Consider the following 18,361-nt stretch of genomic DNA (forward strand, 5'->3'; position numbering starts at 1 on the left):
CGCCAAAGAATTGGTGTTTTCGAACTGTGGTGTTGGAGAAGACTCTTGAGAGTCCCTTGGACTGCAAGGAGATCGAGCCAGTAGATCCTAATATTCATTGGATATTCATTGGAATATCCTGAATATTCATTGGAAGGACTGATGCTGAAGCTGAAACTCCAATACTGTAGCCACCTGAGGTAAAGAACTGTCTCATTGGAAAAGACCCTGATGCTAGGAAAGATTGAAGGCAGAAGGAGACGGGGACAACAGAGGATGAGATGGTTGGATGGCATCACCGACTTGATGGACATGAGTTTGAGCAAGCTCTGGGAGTTGGTGATGGATAGGGAGGCCTGGTGTGCTGCAGTCCATATGGTCACAAAAAGTCGGACATGACTGAGCTACTGAACTGAACTGAGCAGTCAGTCTCAATGATTTTCATATTCTGATCCCAACAAGGGTTACTCGTGTGACCCCCTTAAACTTCATCTGGCTTCTCAAGGGATTAAAAAATGTATATTTTCAGTTATACCACGCAGTGTCTCAGGCTCCCAGCCTCGACTTTCAGAGGAGGGGAGGGAGCCTGCCACGCATTTATCTCAGGGAGGAGGCAGAGACACACCTGTTCTTGCCTGCATGCTCTGGCTGGGCCCAGCCTCCGCTGACCCTTTCCTTCTGGTAACTGAGTCTGTCCAGCTCTCTTCAGAAGCAGGGCCCTCATTACTTGGTCAGAAACCTGGAATCCTGCTAGTGTGCTGCGCTTTTCACGCACTGCGCTGGGCGGGCTCAGCCTGTCCTCACAGCTCCTCCATGGGCTGGGCCCCCTGTCTTCCCGCTCTGTGTTAACCTGTGCTCACCTTAACGACGAGCGTCAGGTAACGTCACTTGAGGTTTTAGGCCAGGAGAGATGGTTAGATTCAGACTAACTCCAGGACATGCATTTCAGTTTGACTCTGTCCCTCGCTGTGATTTGTGCGTCTCAGGCCACATCAGCCATGCGTGTCTGCTCTCCGGACACCGCTGGAGACAGGACTGTAAAGGATTAAGGACAATGAGAACCCATAGCAGCGGCAGGAGCAGGAGAAGGGCCTCCGCACCCGGACGAGCCTGCGCCTTCCCCGGGGCAGGGTAGCAGGGGGAGGGGACCTGTGGGAGACGCACCCCGTGGACCTACAGACTCAGAGATTGTAGGCCTCAGGATGTTGAGGGCCGTGCGTGTGCAGGTGGAAGTCTGGGTTTGGGGCCACAAACCCCTGCTCACACGCAGATAGAGTGCCCAGCAGCCGGGGAAGTGCCCTTCCCCAGGCAGAAGCTCAGCACAAATTTCCTGAAATGAATTGAATCACTCATGGGGGAAGGAAGGCAGCTGTGTGGGCCCAAGTGCCTGCTGCGTAAGTCTAACCTTAGGGAGACAGCACCCTCAGTCAGCTCTGGCAAGATTCAGTTTCATTAAGCTGTCATTTCCTACAGTCCATGCAACCATATTGTGTGCAGTTTGACAGGTTAAACACAGCCAAGGTAGCAGGGGAACAGCCAAGACAGAACTTTACTGCCACCCAAAGTTCTGTGTGCCTCTGCGATCAGGGAGCAGCGCCCCCAGCCCTGGTCCCACCAGCCGGCTGCCTTCCACTCGCAGTGAGAGCTGGCTTCTCAGAGTCCTGTGAGAGCGGAGCCTTGAGCTGTTTTCCCTTTGTGTGTGGCTTCTCTCTCGCCGTGATGTGTCTGAGGCGCATGGATGTCGTGCGGTTGGTGGCTTGTTCCTTCTCGGTGCCTGCTGGTGCTGTGTGCTGCGTGGAGGTGCCAGTAGGTTTCCATTCTCTGTCAGCTCACACTTTGGACACTTGGGTCTTTTCAGTTTGGGGCCAGTTTGAATAAGGCTGCTGTGAGCATTCTTGGCTGTCTTTGAATGGACACAGGCTCCACGACCAGGAGTGCAACTTCTGGGAAGCGTACTACGGCTCTGTCTAACTTTTTGAGAAACTGCTGAGCTGTCCTTTAGGATGGTTATAGGGTCACATCCCACCAGCTGCAGATTAGAGTTCTGGTCACTTCTCATCCTTGCTCACACTTAGTATTGTTAGCCTTTTCCTTTTTAGTAGTCTAGTGGGTGTGTATCTGGGGATTGAATGCGATTATCCTTGATGATCAGAGTTTAAGCATCTATTAACGTGCTTATTGGCCATTCATATATCCTTGTGAAGTGTCTGTTCAGCTTTTTTGTACTTTAAAAAAAATTAGGTTGTCTTCCTATTATTGATTTGTGAGTTCTTCATGTGTACTCCAGAAATAAGACCTTAAGTATATATTTTTTTGAATATTTTCTCCCATTCCTGCCTTACCTTTTCCTTTTCGTAAGTCTTAATTTCAACATCCTAGTGAACTATTTGTTACCTCATTCCTGAGTAGGAGTGTGTAACTGAGGCAGGATTACAAGACAGAGAAATGCCAGCAACCCAAGAAGAGGCCCAGAGGAACAGGGAAGGTGATTCCTGAGACAGTGACCCTAAAGCCCACCATTGTGTGATCAGAGCGGGGCAGCAGGGTGGGCCCTGTGGACCCGCCTTGCCAGCTTTGCCCGTGTGTAGTGTCTGGTTGTCCGTGCTGGGCTAGTTTTCTGCACAGGTGGCTCTGGTGCCATGGCCTCCTATGCCCCACAGGCAGTGCCAGTGATGCTGCAGCTCTCACCAGCCTGGTCCTGGAGGATGGGTCTGGAGAACAGCTGCCTTCCTGCTCCTGGGGCAGAGGCTGGCTATTTCCCTCCTCCCCACAGGGCTCTTCCTTTGTCCCTCCCCTGAGGTGAGAGTTCGAGTCTGCAGGGGTTGGCGGGGAGGAGGGAGAATGGGCTGGGAACAAGACAGGACCAGCCATTCATCCCATTGTATCTTCACTTTCAGTGCCTCAAGGCGCATTGTGGGGGCTTCTGTGATCAGTGCCCCCAGGAATGTATTTTGCATCCATAACTCAGGATGCTTGGAGGAAGGGCCAATCAGAACAAGAAAGAATTTTGACAATTACAAGTACATATAAAGGAATAAATTCAGAAGGTAGAAAAAAGACACAGAAAGTCCAACAGAAAATTTAAGAGACGTGGAAGATAAGTCCAGGATTCATCTAACAATATAAATTCCAGAAACATACAGCAAAGAACGGGAAGGGATCAGATTGTCAAGTGAACGGTGCAGTTGCTTCTTAGGGTGGAGACTTCAGACTGAAACCCCTGCCCGCCCTGAACGAAAGTGTGTCAGAGAAACAACGAGGAGATGCTACAAACATCCAGAAAACCTATAAGGCAGAGCCTGGCCCCAGCTCCTCCGCCGCAGCTTGGGATAAACTTGAAAAAGCCTTCAGCCCTGTAGGGCAGCGATGCCAGGCCAGAGCCCTGGAGTGTGGGGGTGTGGATGCCTCGCCTTCTCAGGAGGTTACTGGAGTGTAACTACTGAGTGAGCTCTGAGCAGCACCTGTGGGTCAGGGCCAAGGGCTCAACCTTTAGCTGCCTCTATTTCCCTTCTGAGTTTAGAACTTTGAGAACCAAGAGATGGAGGGAGTGGAGAAGGCTGCCGGGAGAAGGAGGGTCTGAGCTGGGCGGGCTCCCTGGATCCCCAGGATGGGGTGGCTCCAGTCACAGGGCCCAGCTGGCAGCCTCACATGGAGCCCATGAGCCTGAGCGAGGTGGGGCAGGGGGTGGCTCCCGCTCCCACAACTGGGAGAAGGCCCACTGGGGCCGAGGATCCTGGGACTCTCACCCTGATGCGAGCTCTTGAGGCAGGAAAGGGGCTCCTTTCCTGCAAGAGTACTCGGAGAGAGGGGGAGAGGGCATCGAGGGATCCTGGGGACCTCCTGGGGAGCTGTGAAGGGCAGGCCTGGATACCGGCTGTGGGGCAACCCAGGGAGAGGAACCCCAGGAGGGGAAAGAGTCATACTGTGGGGTGTGTCCTGGGAAGCGGACACCACTCGGGAAACAGGAGAGAACCAGAGGAGTGGCGGGGGAGGGGGAGGAGGGGAATTGAAAACTCAGAAAAACGATGAGGTGGGAACCGTCATAATTGTACACTCTTGGGTGTGCAGTGAATCACTACTATAATAATTCAGGGACTTTTGGATTCAGCCCATGAGTGAGGCATTCACAGAGCTGGGGGGTGGAGCCATGACCTTGGGCTGGGGAGTGGGGTGGGGCTGCTCAGGAACCCGGCAGGCAGCATGGAGGACTGATGGGGAAGAATGGCATTTTTTTAGAGACATAGATGGAACCAGCAGCTTAACTGCTAGGAGGGGTGGTTCTGGGTTCACCGGGCTCTGCTAACCTTTCCTTGTGGGTTTGCGAGCTGCTCTTTCTGGGCAGAGCCAAACTCCACAGGATCACGGAGAAAACAGACAAACCCACGCCCGGGGTGAAAACACAGGCTCTCCAATGCCCTTCATCAGGTGTTACAGGCCCCAGTCCCACCGTTGACCGCGTCCTCCATGAGGCCCTCTGCGTCCCTCCCACCCTCAGCGAGCCTGTGGGCCTCTGCCGGCCCCACTATGCTCCTTTCGCCAGCAGCCCTTTTCTGTTCCAGGAGCTGCTCCAGGAGTTTGAGTCTGAAATGCAGAAGCGGGAGCACGAGTTCCGCCTGCGGGCTGACAGCATGAGCAGTGTTGTCCTGGCGCATGAACTCAAGGTAGCGGGCCCCTCGGACTGTGACTGTGTCCTCGGTATAAGTGGGAAGCCCTTGGCCAGTTAGGGTCCACACCGAGGCCTCCCTCCCCCTTTGTACCTGGGCTGGGGTCTCTATCATGCAGGTGACATGCTTGCCACCATGCCCACTGGGGCCCTAGCCAGGAGTGACGGCCACTCTGCCCAGCAGGAGGAGCACCAGTGCCACCAGTCTGGGTCTGGTTACTCTGACTTTGAGGAAGAGCCTCCCCCAGGAGAAACCGCCATCCCACAAACCCTGTCCTTGGCCTGTGAAATCCCGTAACACCTCGGAAGGGGCCTGTGAGGAGGTGTCACTCGCCCCCTATTTTCAGAAGGAGGACTGTCTGCTGTTGGTGCTCCCAGCTGTGGTGCTGGCTGCCGTCTACGAGCATGGCTTCTCTAAAGCACTGACCTGGCCAGGGGACACGTGAGGAGCGCTCACACCTGGCCTTTAGGACCAAGACAGGGACCAGCCAGGAGAGGAGGGGGAGGTGTTCAGGGGACAAAGAAACAGGGCTGACGTCTGGCCCAGTCCTGCCACCTGAGTTGGTCACACCTGGGCAGCGTCCAGCCAGGTGGATGGATGCTTGCCCTAGTGATATCAAGGTGCCTCCTCCAGGCTGCCAACCTCCCACAGGGCCATAGTCCAAGGGGCAGCACTGGGCCCTGCGTGACCCTTGAACAAGAGTCTCTCTGACTTCCCCCTGGAAGAATGCTGTCCCTGTCACCCAGGGCCAGCAGGACTTTGAGGCTGGGGCTGCCGCAAGGTGACCCCCATGAGGCCTCTTTGGGGACTTCTGAGCACCAGGGGACAGAAGACAAGCGGGACGCATGGGGCTAACCTCTGCCTCACAGTGGAGTGGGCACGCCTGTGGAGAAGAGCGGGGAAGGGTGGGCCAGGGCATGCCTCGCTCCCACCTCTAGCTGCCGTGAGACGGTCCTGGTCCCCTGAACACCTGTCCCTGGAGGGCATCACAGCTTGTACACAGGTTATACACAAACTTGGGAGCAGCAGTACCATCACCCCTACGTTATAGTCAAGGAAGCCAAGGCCCCAGAGAAGCTATTTAAAAATTGAGCATGTGGCTGGGATTTGAGTGGGATCACTCAGCAGGCACCCACATTCTTACAATCTCCACCTGCCTCTGTGATTCCAGTATCCAGATCATGGCCTAGTTGGGGTGCTGGAGTACGACTTGGATTCACAAGGGGGTCTGCTCTCAAGGCTGTGAGAGCATGTGAGGAGATTCTCACTGTTTTGTTGCTTCTCAAATTCCGGTCTTTCTTCTCTCCTTGTTCTGATAAGATAGTAACACTTAACTCTTAACACCTCTGTTTGTGCCACTTACATCCTCATTTTGAATCCACTTCTCAAAGATTAAACTGCTAAACAAAGAGCTTGCAGCCCTGAGAGAGGCTGGGGCGAAGGCTGCGGAGTCCCTGCAGGGCGCTGAGGTGGCAAACGCGGAGCTGGAAGACAGGCTGCAGCGAAGAGACTGGGAGCTCCGAGACCTGGTGGCCGTGAAGGACGCCCGGTGCGGAGCCTCCCCACCTCCCTGTGGGTGGACGCGGCCGGCGAGCAGTCTGGGCTCTAGCCCCGAGGCATCTGCCTGTCCCGGGTTATTCCAGGTTGGCTTTGCAGTAGCCTTTTATGTGCTTTTTCCACTAACATTTGCTTCTTTTCAGGATAAAAGACTTAGAGGGTAAACTTCACTCTATGCAGCTCACCAGGAAGAAAGAAGAGGAGACATTTCGGAGGAAGTGAGTGTTTTCTGGCTCCAGTGTCAGTGTAGGGATAGAGTCCCCCGACCACCTTGGAGGCAAAGCCCGCCCTTCTGTGGGACGTCAGCAGGGTCAGCCCTGCTCTTCTAGGATCGCCTGTCACTTTTCAGTTCTAATGAGCATATTTGTGTGTGTTTGGAGGAATATCAAAACACTGAGAATTACAGGACACGCACGGTGAAATGACTTGCTGAAAGCCGTCCAGGTTAACGCTAATATACTTGACCCATTGACACAAGTCACAGGAGCAGGGTGCACACAGATGTTTTGTGTCGTCACACTGCATGGCCCTGCAGAGTCATGTGCAGCCCAGGTGGCATTATTTATTTACCCAAGGTGACAAGGACTCTGTGTTCCCTGCTGTGGGCAGTGGTGTCTGTGCCCTGGAGTCTTGGTGTTTGCCTCTCGAAAATAACTAACCAGTGATCACAGGATGATGCGTTCAGAGATAACTCCTTCCCTTCACTAGTTGTCATGATCAAACACTTTTTGTGATTTGGTGAAAAAGAAAGGTATATCTTACCAGAAACTAACAGGTACAGCAGCTGCTATGTATATATTTTTTTGCTACTAGAAGGTGGAAAATACTGAACAGTTTGCAAGATGAGTAAGATGAGGACTGATCGTAATTGGAATGAAAAGTACATCACATGACTTGATTAAGTAAGGCTTAACCATCTCATCAAACAACGCTGAGGAAATCTGAAGAGAATGCTGTAGAATTATATTTTTTACGGCTTTTTACTTTTCACTGAAGCCAAATAGAATAAAAGCATAAAAAGTCATCATGTCAGCATGGTGTTGCATGTCAGCAACACCTGTATTTTCGAGACGAATATCTGTTCCATTGACAGAGTTTCAATAGGTTTGGCATCTCTGACCAAGGCAGACATGCAGCCTGCCTCCCAAGGCCCCCAGTTCTTGGAAGTCTCCAATTCTGGGTTGAAAGCAGGTCAGCAGTTGGAGTAACTGTGAAGGGAGGGCAGTTTGCACCTGCATTCTTCTTCCCTAGTCGATGGGGGTTCTGCTGGTGGTGCTTTGCAGAAGCACCTGTTCTGGATTCTTTTTCCCAAGGCACAAATAACTGCTCAAGTCTCTTTTTCCCAAGGTCTGTGAGCTTGGGAGGGAGGGGGGCCAGTGTCTGAAAATCTCTCAGTTAGTGGTTCCTCGTGAGGAATGAGGAGCAGAGAAGTGGGCAAAAGTGCCTCTAAAAGGACACGTATGCAGCCCTCCAGCAGGATGAGGGAGGTTCTGGGCTCGGGGGTCTGGAACGGGGCCCATGTGAGCTGTTGGGGACCTCCCTGTGTTTCAGGCATGAGGAGCTGGACCATCTGGCCAGGGAAAGGGACGCTGTGCTGATGGCAGCAAAGAGCGCCCACGTGGAGCAGCTACAGGCCGCAGAGGCCAGGGCCCTGGAGCTGCAGGCACGTTGCGAGAACCTCGAAGTACAGCTCCGCAGGGCCGAGTGGAAGCAGGTGGACGCCGCCAAGGAGAAGGACGCCGCCATTGACAAGTGAGCCCGGGCCAAGGGCCTGGCTGCCTAGTTACCTGTTTCAGATGAAGGGAAGTGGGCACCGGGTGTTGGGAGTCACTGCTGCAGCTCTCCTGTCACTTTTCTTAACCGTTCTCTTTCCTTTTGTTTCATTTGAAAGCGTGTGTGGACGTATGTATGAATGTGTGCATCTGTTTATTTATGGTAAAACACACACAGCAGGAAATTCACCGTCTTGGCCATTTTTAAGTTCAGTGGCATTAAGCACATTCACGCTGCTGAGCAACTGTCACTCTGTTCGTCTCCTGAACCCTTTTCTTTGTAAAATTATAACTGTGCCTCTTCAATAATGATTCCCCATCCCCCTCTCCCAGCCCCTGGCACCCACCATCCCACTGCCCATCTCTGTGAATCTGAGTGCCCTAAGGGCCTCACACGAGAGGAATCCTTCAGTGTCTGTCCTTCTCTGACTGACTGATTCCACTCAGCGTGATGGCTTCAAGGTTCATCCACGTTGTTATAGCAGGCATCAGAATGTTCCTCCTCTTTAAGGCTGAGTAACATCACATTGCTTGCATACAGCTACCTTTTGTTTATTATTTCAGCCGTTGATGGCGATTTGGAGTGTTTCCACCTTTTAGGTGCTGTGACTAGTGCTTCTGTGACTGAGGGTGAGCAAATACCTGCTCAGGTCTCTTTTCAGTTCTTTTGGATGTGTACCTGGAAGTGGAGATGCTAGATGTAACTTTTTGAGGAACTGTGTTCCACAGTAATTACACCGTTTTCCACAAGGGTTCCAGTTTCTCCATAAACTAGTTTCTTTTTATTTCTTTTTATTTTTTAATTAAAAATTCTTTTTGGACTTCCCTGGTGGTACAGTGGATAAGAATCCGCCTGCCAATACAGGGGACTCGGGTCTGATACCTGGTCCAGGGAGATTTCACATGCCGAGGAGCAACTAAGCCCCCATGCCACAGCTACTGAGCCCTTGCGCTAGAACCCTCGAGCCACAACTACTGAGCCTGCCTGCTGCAACTGCTGAAGCCCGCGCGCCTGGAGACTGTGCTGCACAACAAGAGAAGCCACTGCAAGAAGAAGCCTGTGCGCCGCAACTAGAGGAAACCCGAACACAGCAATGAAGACCCAGCACAACCAAAAATTTAAAAAAATTTACTTAAACTATTTGTTTGGCCATGCCATATGGCCTGCAGGATCTTAGTTCCCCAACCAGAGATTGAATCCAGGCCCTTGGCAGTGAAAACACAGAGTCCTAACCACCAGACTGCTGGGGAATTCCAAACTAACTTCTTTTCAAACCCAGTTTTCTTTTTGACATCTAAGCCAGGCCATACACAACCACTCTATCCCACTGTGTTTGGTGTCTCTGAAGGATCATTGTAACTGAAGCGGTAACTGAACTCAGCCTCTTGGCAGCCAGTAAGGAAGTGATCTTCAGAGAAGCTGTGTTTACGGAAAATGATTAAGACAAATAAGTCATTTGCAAATCCTGCTGTTTAGCAACTGGGTTTTCCCCTTTGTTTGGGAACTATTTCTGTCTCTCTTTTTTACAGAGAATTCTCTACCAAGTTATATTTCTACTGAAGGGGAAAATGGCTCTTAAACTATAAAATACCAGGAAGTCAAAGCTTATTAAGGATAGCTTCTTTAGAGTCATGCGTCTTATTGTTTGATCTGTTAAACCTAGGTGGCAATAGCTGGAGGGATGAGGCAGCTCAATCTCAAGGGTGTGTGTCTCCCAGCCACTCCTTGTTTGGTTTGGACAGACTCTCCCGGGGCCCTTTTCACAGACAGTGACTCAGAGCCCAGGGTCCGGGTGCACAGGCCTTCCTGTGGGGAGGCCTCCTCCTCTGCTCTCTCCTCTTGGCGGGTCCGCCGACATGTTCCTTCCCTCTTCCCCACTGGACAGTCGAGAGGCCATGACGAGCAGCATCAGTGGGTTCCCAGGAGAAGCCTTAGTGTCTGTATCAGCGTCTTTTCCCACCGAGACGTACTCTTTACAAGTCAGCAACAAAATGGCCCATGTTATGATTTTGTTGTCTCTTTGGGCCTATTTCTGCTGGTTTTCTTGTGACCATTAATTTGTGGATAGCAGGGTAGAGAAATGATGAGCTGAGACCAAATTGTGAGAACCTTGTGTGCGTGTAACCATGCAGACATATAACCTATCGAAAGGAATATGGTGGGGCCAGAGGGCACTTTAACCTCCTCATAGTCACAGCTCAGATGCAAAAAGAAGTAGACGAAATTAACTTCAATAACATTTTTTAACCCAGTATGTCCAAAATACCATCTCATTGTGTGCTTGTGTGCTCAAGTCACTTCAGTCGCATCCAACTCTTTGTGACACTATGGACTATAGCCTGTCAGCTCCTCTGTTCATGGGATTCTCCAGTCAAGAATACTGGATTGGGTTGCCGTGCTCTCCTCCAGGGAATCTTCCAGACCCAGGGACTGAACCCGCATCTCCTACATTGGTAGGCCAGTTCTTTACCACTGCTCCACATGGGAAGGTAATTGGTTAATCAGCTATACTGCAATACAAAATTAAAAGTTTAAGTTTGAGAAAAAAATAAGTAATCAATTTAAAAATATTAATGAAGATGGATGCCTAAACTTGCCTAAGCAAATTGTTATTGAGGTATTTTGCATTTTTTGATGCTAAATTTTAAAGGCATATCTCAATTCAGACTGGCCACGTGCCTGGGAGCCCTGAATGGCTCTTGGCTCAGTGCTGGGCAGTGCTGGTCCAAATGCTGGATGGAGGCCAGGACTCAACGAGGGCAAGTTCTCCGCTCTCCAGAACACAGGCCTACTTGTGCTGTCTTGGTCTCGGCAAAGTGGAGCGGGAACCAGGATCCCATTCATGGCCACATACAAAGCCCCTGCTGTGTGCAAATCATCTCGTGAGAATTCAATAGAAATTAAGAAGAAATAAAAATATGGCTCTCAAGCTCCAGCAACTTCTCTTATAGTTGTGGAAGCCCAACACATATGGAATCATGAAAGATCAGGTCAGGGACTATAACGGGAAGCTCAGAACAGACATCCTGCTTGATGCATGGGGCCCAGGCAGTCGACTTCCCAGGGCTGTCAGCTGCTTCCCTTTCCTTGGACCTTGGAGCAGAGTTGCGAGTGAGTAGGTAGAGGGGAAGGAGTGCTTTGGAATTCCAGGGCAGGCTAGGCATCTCATGTCCTTTTGTCTTTTAGTGACACACAGAACAGAGAAGAGCCTCTCATTTCCCTCTGTCATGTCAGACACTGGACACTCGAGGCTCTGGGGCTAACTGTCTGGTGGGACACTGCCAGGGTAAAGCCCGGATTCCATGAGCACCCTGCCCGCCTATACATCCTGCCCCATGTGGTCTTGGCTCTAGGTTGGCTCATGGGGTTGGGGGCAGCTTTGTTACAGGCTCTTGGGCCCCCTGATAGCTCAGTTGGTAAAGAATCCACCTGCAATGCCAGAGACTCCAGTTTGATTTCTGGGTCGGGAAGATCCCATGGAAAAGGGATAGGGTACCCACTCCAGTTTTCTGGGCTGGAGAATTCCATGGACTGTATAGCACATGGGGTTGCAAAGAGTTGGACACGACTGAGTGACTTTCACTTCACCTGGGCCCCCACCTGCTACTTTATCACCCCAACAACTACATGGGACCAGAGCAGGCACTGCCCCAGAGAAGGGGTACTGGGTGGACCGGGAGAGGAACAGCTGCAGCCCCTATTCTGACACCAGCGCTGTGTCTGAGCTGGACGTGTTCTCAAGTTTCCAACGTTTTGCAGCCCCCTGTGTTACTAGGATGAGCTGGTTTATTTTAGGTAAGAGATCAGTATGAATCTGGACATACTAGAAGTAATTTGTTTAAATCATACTAAGAAAAATGACTTTTTCTAATAGCTAAGAATAACACTGGAAATCTCACACTTGAAAGGTCTTAATCCTTTAAGAATGTGACACTTTTATTACATACTGTATCTAGGCAGGTTCAAAGAGGGTGCCTTTTCCTAAGTTAGTAATAGAGCTGAAGAATCCTAATGCTTTACCGAGCAGCATGGCTTTCCTCTGGACTGTGGGGTTTTGTACATTTCCCCATACTCATTCCCCTTCTTCATTCCCACCTTGGTCTTTAAAGGGTTTTCCTAAATGAGCTTCACTGCAGTATTTTATGAACAGAGAACTCTGCTACTCAGAGTGATGATAATCCTGGCTTGACTAGGATTGAGGTTGTGGGAACCCCTCACACCAGCCTCTGCCCACTGCAGTGGGCTTTGCCTGTGACCAGAGAGCCCTATCCAGCTACCCGCATGTCTATGCCCGGCGTGCGAGGGCACTGGGATGCCCGAGAGAGTGGAGAGCACAGGGCTTCTCAGGCAGGGGCTCATAGGCCTGGGGGTCACAGGCCAGGGTAGGAAGAGCAGAGCAGAGCTGTCTCGTTCCTGTGGGGCTGGCTGACCCTTTGCCAAGGGCATTTTAACCAGCACACCAGCCTCTATGTTGAGGCCTGTTTAAGCTGAAATGTTGAAAGAAGTTTCCCATGAGGGCAGCTGCTCCTCTCTCCTTCCTGTCTCTGCCCCTGTTTGGATGGAGCTTTTTTAAGTCTCAAGGCAACTGCAGTCAGGACTTTGGTCTAAGACCTTGTAGACTGATGGCCATCTGCCTTCCCATGGCTTGTCTGCCTCTGTGCTGCAGTCCGTGGCCCAACCATGGGCCTTTGGCTCTGGGCAGTGGCCAGTGCATTACCACAGTATTTACCCCACAGCATGCTGAATGCAGCTTAGGAGGGAAACAGGCCGGAGCTGCAAATAGGGTGACTACCCTGCAAGCTTTGAGTGGTTAATATTATAGCTACTCTAGTCAATATCTCTAGATGTTTTTCTCAAGTTTTGCTTCTTGGGAGATTTATCAAATTTTTCGAGATTTTACTAATGAATGTAGAACCTTATCTTACTATTCAGTTTGGAGATACATGTTGAATGTCTCTATGGGGAAGGACTGTGCTAGGCATGGCAAAGGGTGCCCAGGTGTGTCAGACGGTGCTGTCTCAGGATCTCTGGCTCCAAGAGACATCTCCTGGCCCCTACTTCCTCACACTCGGTGTGGGCTTGGCATGCTACAGGTGTTAGTCAGTGCCTGGGCGGGTGGGAGGGATGGGTAGATATTTCTTCTTGGGTAGGACTATTTCTTAATCTAGGCAGGGAAGTCTGTGCCCTGATGTGTGTAGAAGAGACCTTGATCTGCAGCATTTCCTCTGAGGACTGTGTGTGTGTGTGTGTGTATGTGTGTGTGTGTGTTGTAAAAGAGAGCTTGGGTGAGAACCACGCCCACATTCACGTCGCTTCCCTTCTTGGTTTAGACTTCGGGAAGATGCATCAGCTCTAAAGTCTAGCTGGGATGCCCAGATTGCTCAGCTATCCAAGGAGATGATCTCCAAAGACCTTCAGGTTCAGTCACTGCAGGAAGAGGAGATGAAGCTGAAGGCACAGCTGACCAGATGCCAGCAGGATATTGGAAGGTGTGTGTGATGGAGGAAGGGGGCGAAGATGGGAGCGGCAGGGTGGGTGGCCAGAGGTGGTCTTTCCCACAGAGCACAGTTACCAGTCTGCACCAGGGCTATTTCGTCCCGTGTCAGGAATCATCTCTGAGTTCTGATTTGTTCTAGTGTCTTGGTGTCTTTTCCTATCAACCAGAACAAACACTTGAGTAAAGATAATATTCTCTCTCCTAAGGAAGCATTGAAATATAATAAACGTACCCATTTTAACTGTACAGTTGATGAATCTTGACAAGTACACACTTAAGTATGTGGTACAGCCACCATATAAAACCCTTCCATCGCCCAAAGTCCTCTCCCTCCCTGGCACCCTGTGGACTGCTCTCTGCCACTGTGGGTTTCTCCTGTTCTGGAATTTCATCTGCATAGAATCTGACGGTTTATACTCTTTTGTGTCTGGTTTCTTTGGATATTTATTTGAACCTTCAGATTTTCTATTTTCTGTTTTGTGCGTGTGTCACTTGGTAATTTGTGTCTTTCAGTGAGTTTGTTCATTTCATCTAATTGTTGACTTTACTGACATGAAATTGTTTATAGTATTTCTTTACTGTCTCTCTAATATGTGTAAAGTCTGTAACAAGGTCCTCTCCCCTTCTTCATACTGATGACACGTATTTTCTCTTTTCTTCTCATCAGTCTAGCTAGAGATTTATCCATTTTACAGATCTTTCCAAAGAGCCAGCATGTGGTTTCTTTGACTTTTTTCAGTGGTTTTTTGGTTTTCAACTTCAATATCTATTCTTATCCTTATTATTGTCTTTCTTCTCTTTTCTTTGCTTTAATCTGATGTTCTTTTGCTAGCTTCTAAGACTTTCCCCACAAGGTCTCATCTGCTAGAAAGACTGGTGAGGGGTTTTTTTTGCGGGGGGTTGGTATTTTTATTTATTTATTTGGCTACACTGGGTCTTAGATGCAGCATGCAGGATCTTTAGTTGCGGCATGTGGGATCTAGTTCCCTGAGCAGGGATCAAACCCGGGCACCCTGCATTGGGAGCACAGTCTTAGCCACATGAACCGTTAAGGAAGTCCCAAAGCTGGTGAAGTTTTTATTTCACACATTTTACTTTTCATTAGTCTCCTCGCTGTGTGTGTGGTTGCTTTTAATCTCTGAATATATTTGCAGGAGCTGCTTTACACATGTCACAGCTGTCCATGGCCGTCAGATATGTGGCCACTGTGTCAGCAGGCCTCTAGGTTGGTCATCTTCCTTTCACAGGCCCCCTCTGCTCAGCTGTGTGTAGCTAATTAGTTAGTCCCACTGAGAGCTCAGAGAAGGCAATGGCACCCCACTCCAGTACTCTTGCTGGAACATCCCATGGATGGAGGAGCCTGGTAGGCTGCAGTCCATGGGGTCGCTAAGAATCGGACACAACTGAAATGACTTGGCAGCAGCAGCAGCAGCAGCGGCAGAGCAGCTTAATCGTTTAAAGGTTTGCTTTAAATCTTTGTTATGGTGGCTCTAGGGTCTCTTTGTGACTCAGTGGTAGAGAATCCACCTGCCAAATAAGGAGACACGGAGATCTGGTCCCTCCAGTCAGATCCTTGGACGAGGAAATGGCAGCCCACTCCAGGATTCTTGCCTGGAAAATACCGTAATCCCATGGACTGAGGGGCCGGGCAGGCTGCTGCCCGGGGCCGCAGCGAGTCAGGCGTGACTGAGCACGCACGTGCACGTGAGATCTCCCGTGAGGGCCAGTCTAGCCCTTGTGCCACACGCACGCCAGGGTCTCCACTGGGCACCTGGACATCCTCTGATGATTCCTAAAGACACTGTGCTTACTGGCGGAGCCTACCAGTTCCTCCTACTTGCGTGGTTCTTTCCTCCTTCACCTTCCATTCTGATCTCTCCCAACCCCCAGTAGATGGACACTGAGTTACGTTTGACTTTTCAGCTTATTGTTGACCCTCCAGCTCTGTGTGCTCTGCTGGGAACCCTCCTGCACTTCTCTAGTGTGGCTGTTTTCTTGCTTGTCTGAGTTTGCTGGCTTTCTTCCTGTCTCTTACTGAGTTTGACCTCATCTTCTACGGTGCTGAGTTTCTCAGGACTGGGGGGCCCGGCCGCCTGCTCCCCTCTGAACCTGAGCCTGTGTGAAGGTGTTGGCTGAGCCCGTGAACATGGCTGGCCAGGGAGCCCAGGAGGGACACCTCCCATCTCAGCTACATCACAGCCCAAAGGAACCTCAGGACAGTGTTAATGTTGGCACTTTTTACCCCCGCAGGTACAAACAGCAGCTGTCTCTAGCGGTAGAGAGGGAGCAGAGCCTGGAGCGTGACAAGGTGCAGCTAGAGCTGGACTGGCAGCGCCGCTGTGAAGGTGTCGAGCGGGAGCAGTACCAGCAGGCCGAGGACTTGATTCAGGGCCTGACAGCGGCCAGAGATCAGGTCTGCACTCCCCTGGGCTGTCTGACTGCTTTCTGCAGAAGGAAGGGCTGGGTATGTCCACTGCAGTATGGAGCTGGCTTGGGCCCTCACCAAGTTATCCTTTGCACTTGAAGGCACTTGGCCTCACTGAGCAGTTTGGTTTATATCAGCAGGACTTGCAGTGATAAGTCCCTGCCCACAGCCTTTCTCTAATGGCCAGGCAGCTGCCTCTGGAGCCGGATGCATAGCTGGCCCCAGCATTTGCTGGGCTCCTCTGGCTCTGACGGCCACATATTTCCTGGGGTTTCTCACCCTCGTGTCTGCTCTCTGCTTCCCAGCAGGGTAGGGAGCTGGTCTGGACCTTGAGAGTGGCACCGCTCCCTTCTGATCCTCCCAAGATGAACTGAGTCTGCATTTTCCCCAGGTTGTTGCCAAGCTCCAGGAGACGGAGCGGCGGCTGTGTGACCGAGAGGTGGTGCTGAAGGCCGTGACCCGAGAGAGAGACCAGGCCCTGCAGGCTCTGCGGACACGTGAGCTACTCCCTGAGGAGGAGGCGCAGGTGAGGGGCCGCCCTCCTCCTGAGTCTCCCTTGCAGCTCTTCCTCCCGGGCCCCTTGGAGATACCCGCTAGCCCCACCAGAGGGGAAGCATGCCAAACAGAATCAGCACTGGAAGTAGATCTTTGCAGCCATGTTTCTTTTAAGATGACTGTTCACACCAGGTGAGACCAAAGCTCAACCAGCTAATGGGAATCTGCACTCAATCTTCTTTGTGTCTTTAGTATCTGAAATATCAAAAAACCTCAAATTCAGATATTGTACCATGGCAGACGGTAACACAGAGAACCAAAAGGTCAGAGCTTTATCCCAAAACACGCTTCTTCACATGTGGTGACTGAACCGTTCGATATGTGACGATGGCTGTTCCTCTTAAAAAGCACAGACTCCCGTGCTGCTGTGTGCCAGCCAGAGCCTGACACTGACTATGAGATGACCCCAGGGTGAATGGTGGCCCCGAAAGGCGTATTCTAGTCCTGGTGCCTCAGGGTGCAACCTTCCTTGGAAATAGGGTCTTTATGGATGTGATTAGTTAAGATGAATGATTAATTAAGGTCACATGAGAGCATCCCAGCAGGACATACTAGGCTTGATGCCCTAGGGGTCAAGCTCCGGAAGGTGTGTCTATTAACAAACCTCTGGGAAGATTCACACTCAGCCAGTGGTCAGGCTTGGGAGCACTGGTGTTCCCAGGAGGAAAGGAGGGGCCAACCCTAGTCTCCAGGGTCACCTATGGTCCTGGGGACTCATCGCTGGTGGTTTTTGCATGGGTGCCTTCTCTAGGTAGAAAACGAATGCTTCTTTGTTGTTGTTTTTATTAATAAGCCTCCCTACCCAAATTTTTCTTTTTTGTATTTTACCGCCAGGCTGGCAATTATAAGACATTTGTCTCCAAGCACCAGCTCAGCTGGTCAGGGAGGCCTGTCAGCAGCTAGTTGCCTTGTTAAGTGAACAGGAACCTTAGAAATGGCTGAGGGGTCAGAAACAAGTGCCGCATGCAGAGTCGGGGGGATGTGCACCTCTGTTCTGTACAGGGGCCCCTGGAGGCAACATGAGGGGGCGTGGCAGAGCAGCACCTCAGACACCAGTGAAGGTGAGCTGGCTTGGTGGTCTTAACACAGAGGTGTGGCCTCCTTACCAAGCAGGGACCCGGGGTGGTGGAGGATGCTGTGCAAGTTTCTGTTGACCCAGAGGAGTGAAGTCTGGAATCCTCCAGATAATAGCAAAACACCTATGTCCCCCCTTCAGGGCCTTAATACTGTGACCAGGTTAACGGTGTGGCCTGGTAAGGCGGCAGATGTCGGCTGGCAGGCGGCGGTTGGTGCTGAGTTCTGTAGAGGTGGGCCCTTGGCAGACACTAAGTAGGAGCAGCAGGGGTCTGTCGTGCACTGAAGCTGAGACAGAGGCTGCTCAGGGAGGAAGACATGGAGCTTCCTGGGAAGCGCTGAGCCCACCACTGATTGCACTGCACAGACAGGCAGCCTCTTGGCTGTGGCCACAGCTTCCTCTTTGCTTGGCACTAGTTTCAATGATGGCGCGTCGGCAGGGCCAGAGTGATCACCCCACAGAGACCAAGGCACCACCGCCAGGCAGGCTGCTAGGGTAAACGCAGCCACAGCCACAGGGACAGAAGATTCACCTTGGGAATGGGCTGCACTGCAACTTTGAGGTGGATCCTGTTGTTCAGGACAAGGAAGCTGAGGCCCTAAGAGGGGTGGTCCCTTCCCCACAGGTGGCAGAGGGAGGATGTGAGCAGTGCCGGCCAGTTGGCACAGCCCTGACCACTCTACTGTCTGCCTGAGCGGGAGCAGCCTAAGGCTCTGCCGCAGAGAAGGTGGCGAACGGCCCAGTGGGCACAAAGAGGAGGTTGGATGTTTGCAGGAGGAGTAGTAAGGCAGTAGCAACCCACTCCGGTGCTCTTGCCTGGCAAATCCCATGGACGG

General features: G+C 51.3%; 1 protein-coding gene across 1 annotated transcript in view; it reads left to right on the plus strand.

The window, feature by feature from the left end:
- CCDC57 (coiled-coil domain containing 57) overlaps window positions 1-18,361 on the plus strand; it is a 108,877-nt gene that overhangs the window by 22,057 nt on the left and 68,459 nt on the right. Inside the window, 7 exon segments of the mRNA XM_068977504.1 lie at window positions 4,539-4,640; window positions 6,035-6,192; window positions 6,344-6,418; window positions 7,752-7,952; window positions 13,304-13,462; window positions 15,721-15,883; window positions 16,287-16,421. Of these exon segments, the coding sequence (XP_068833605.1) occupies window positions 4,539-4,640; window positions 6,035-6,192; window positions 6,344-6,418; window positions 7,752-7,952; window positions 13,304-13,462; window positions 15,721-15,883; window positions 16,287-16,421 (993 nt within the window).

This window comes from Capricornis sumatraensis, chromosome 8, assembly GCF_032405125.1.
Source record: "Capricornis sumatraensis isolate serow.1 chromosome 8, serow.2, whole genome shotgun sequence".
Taxonomy (NCBI): Eukaryota; Metazoa; Chordata; class Mammalia; order Artiodactyla; family Bovidae; genus Capricornis; species Capricornis sumatraensis.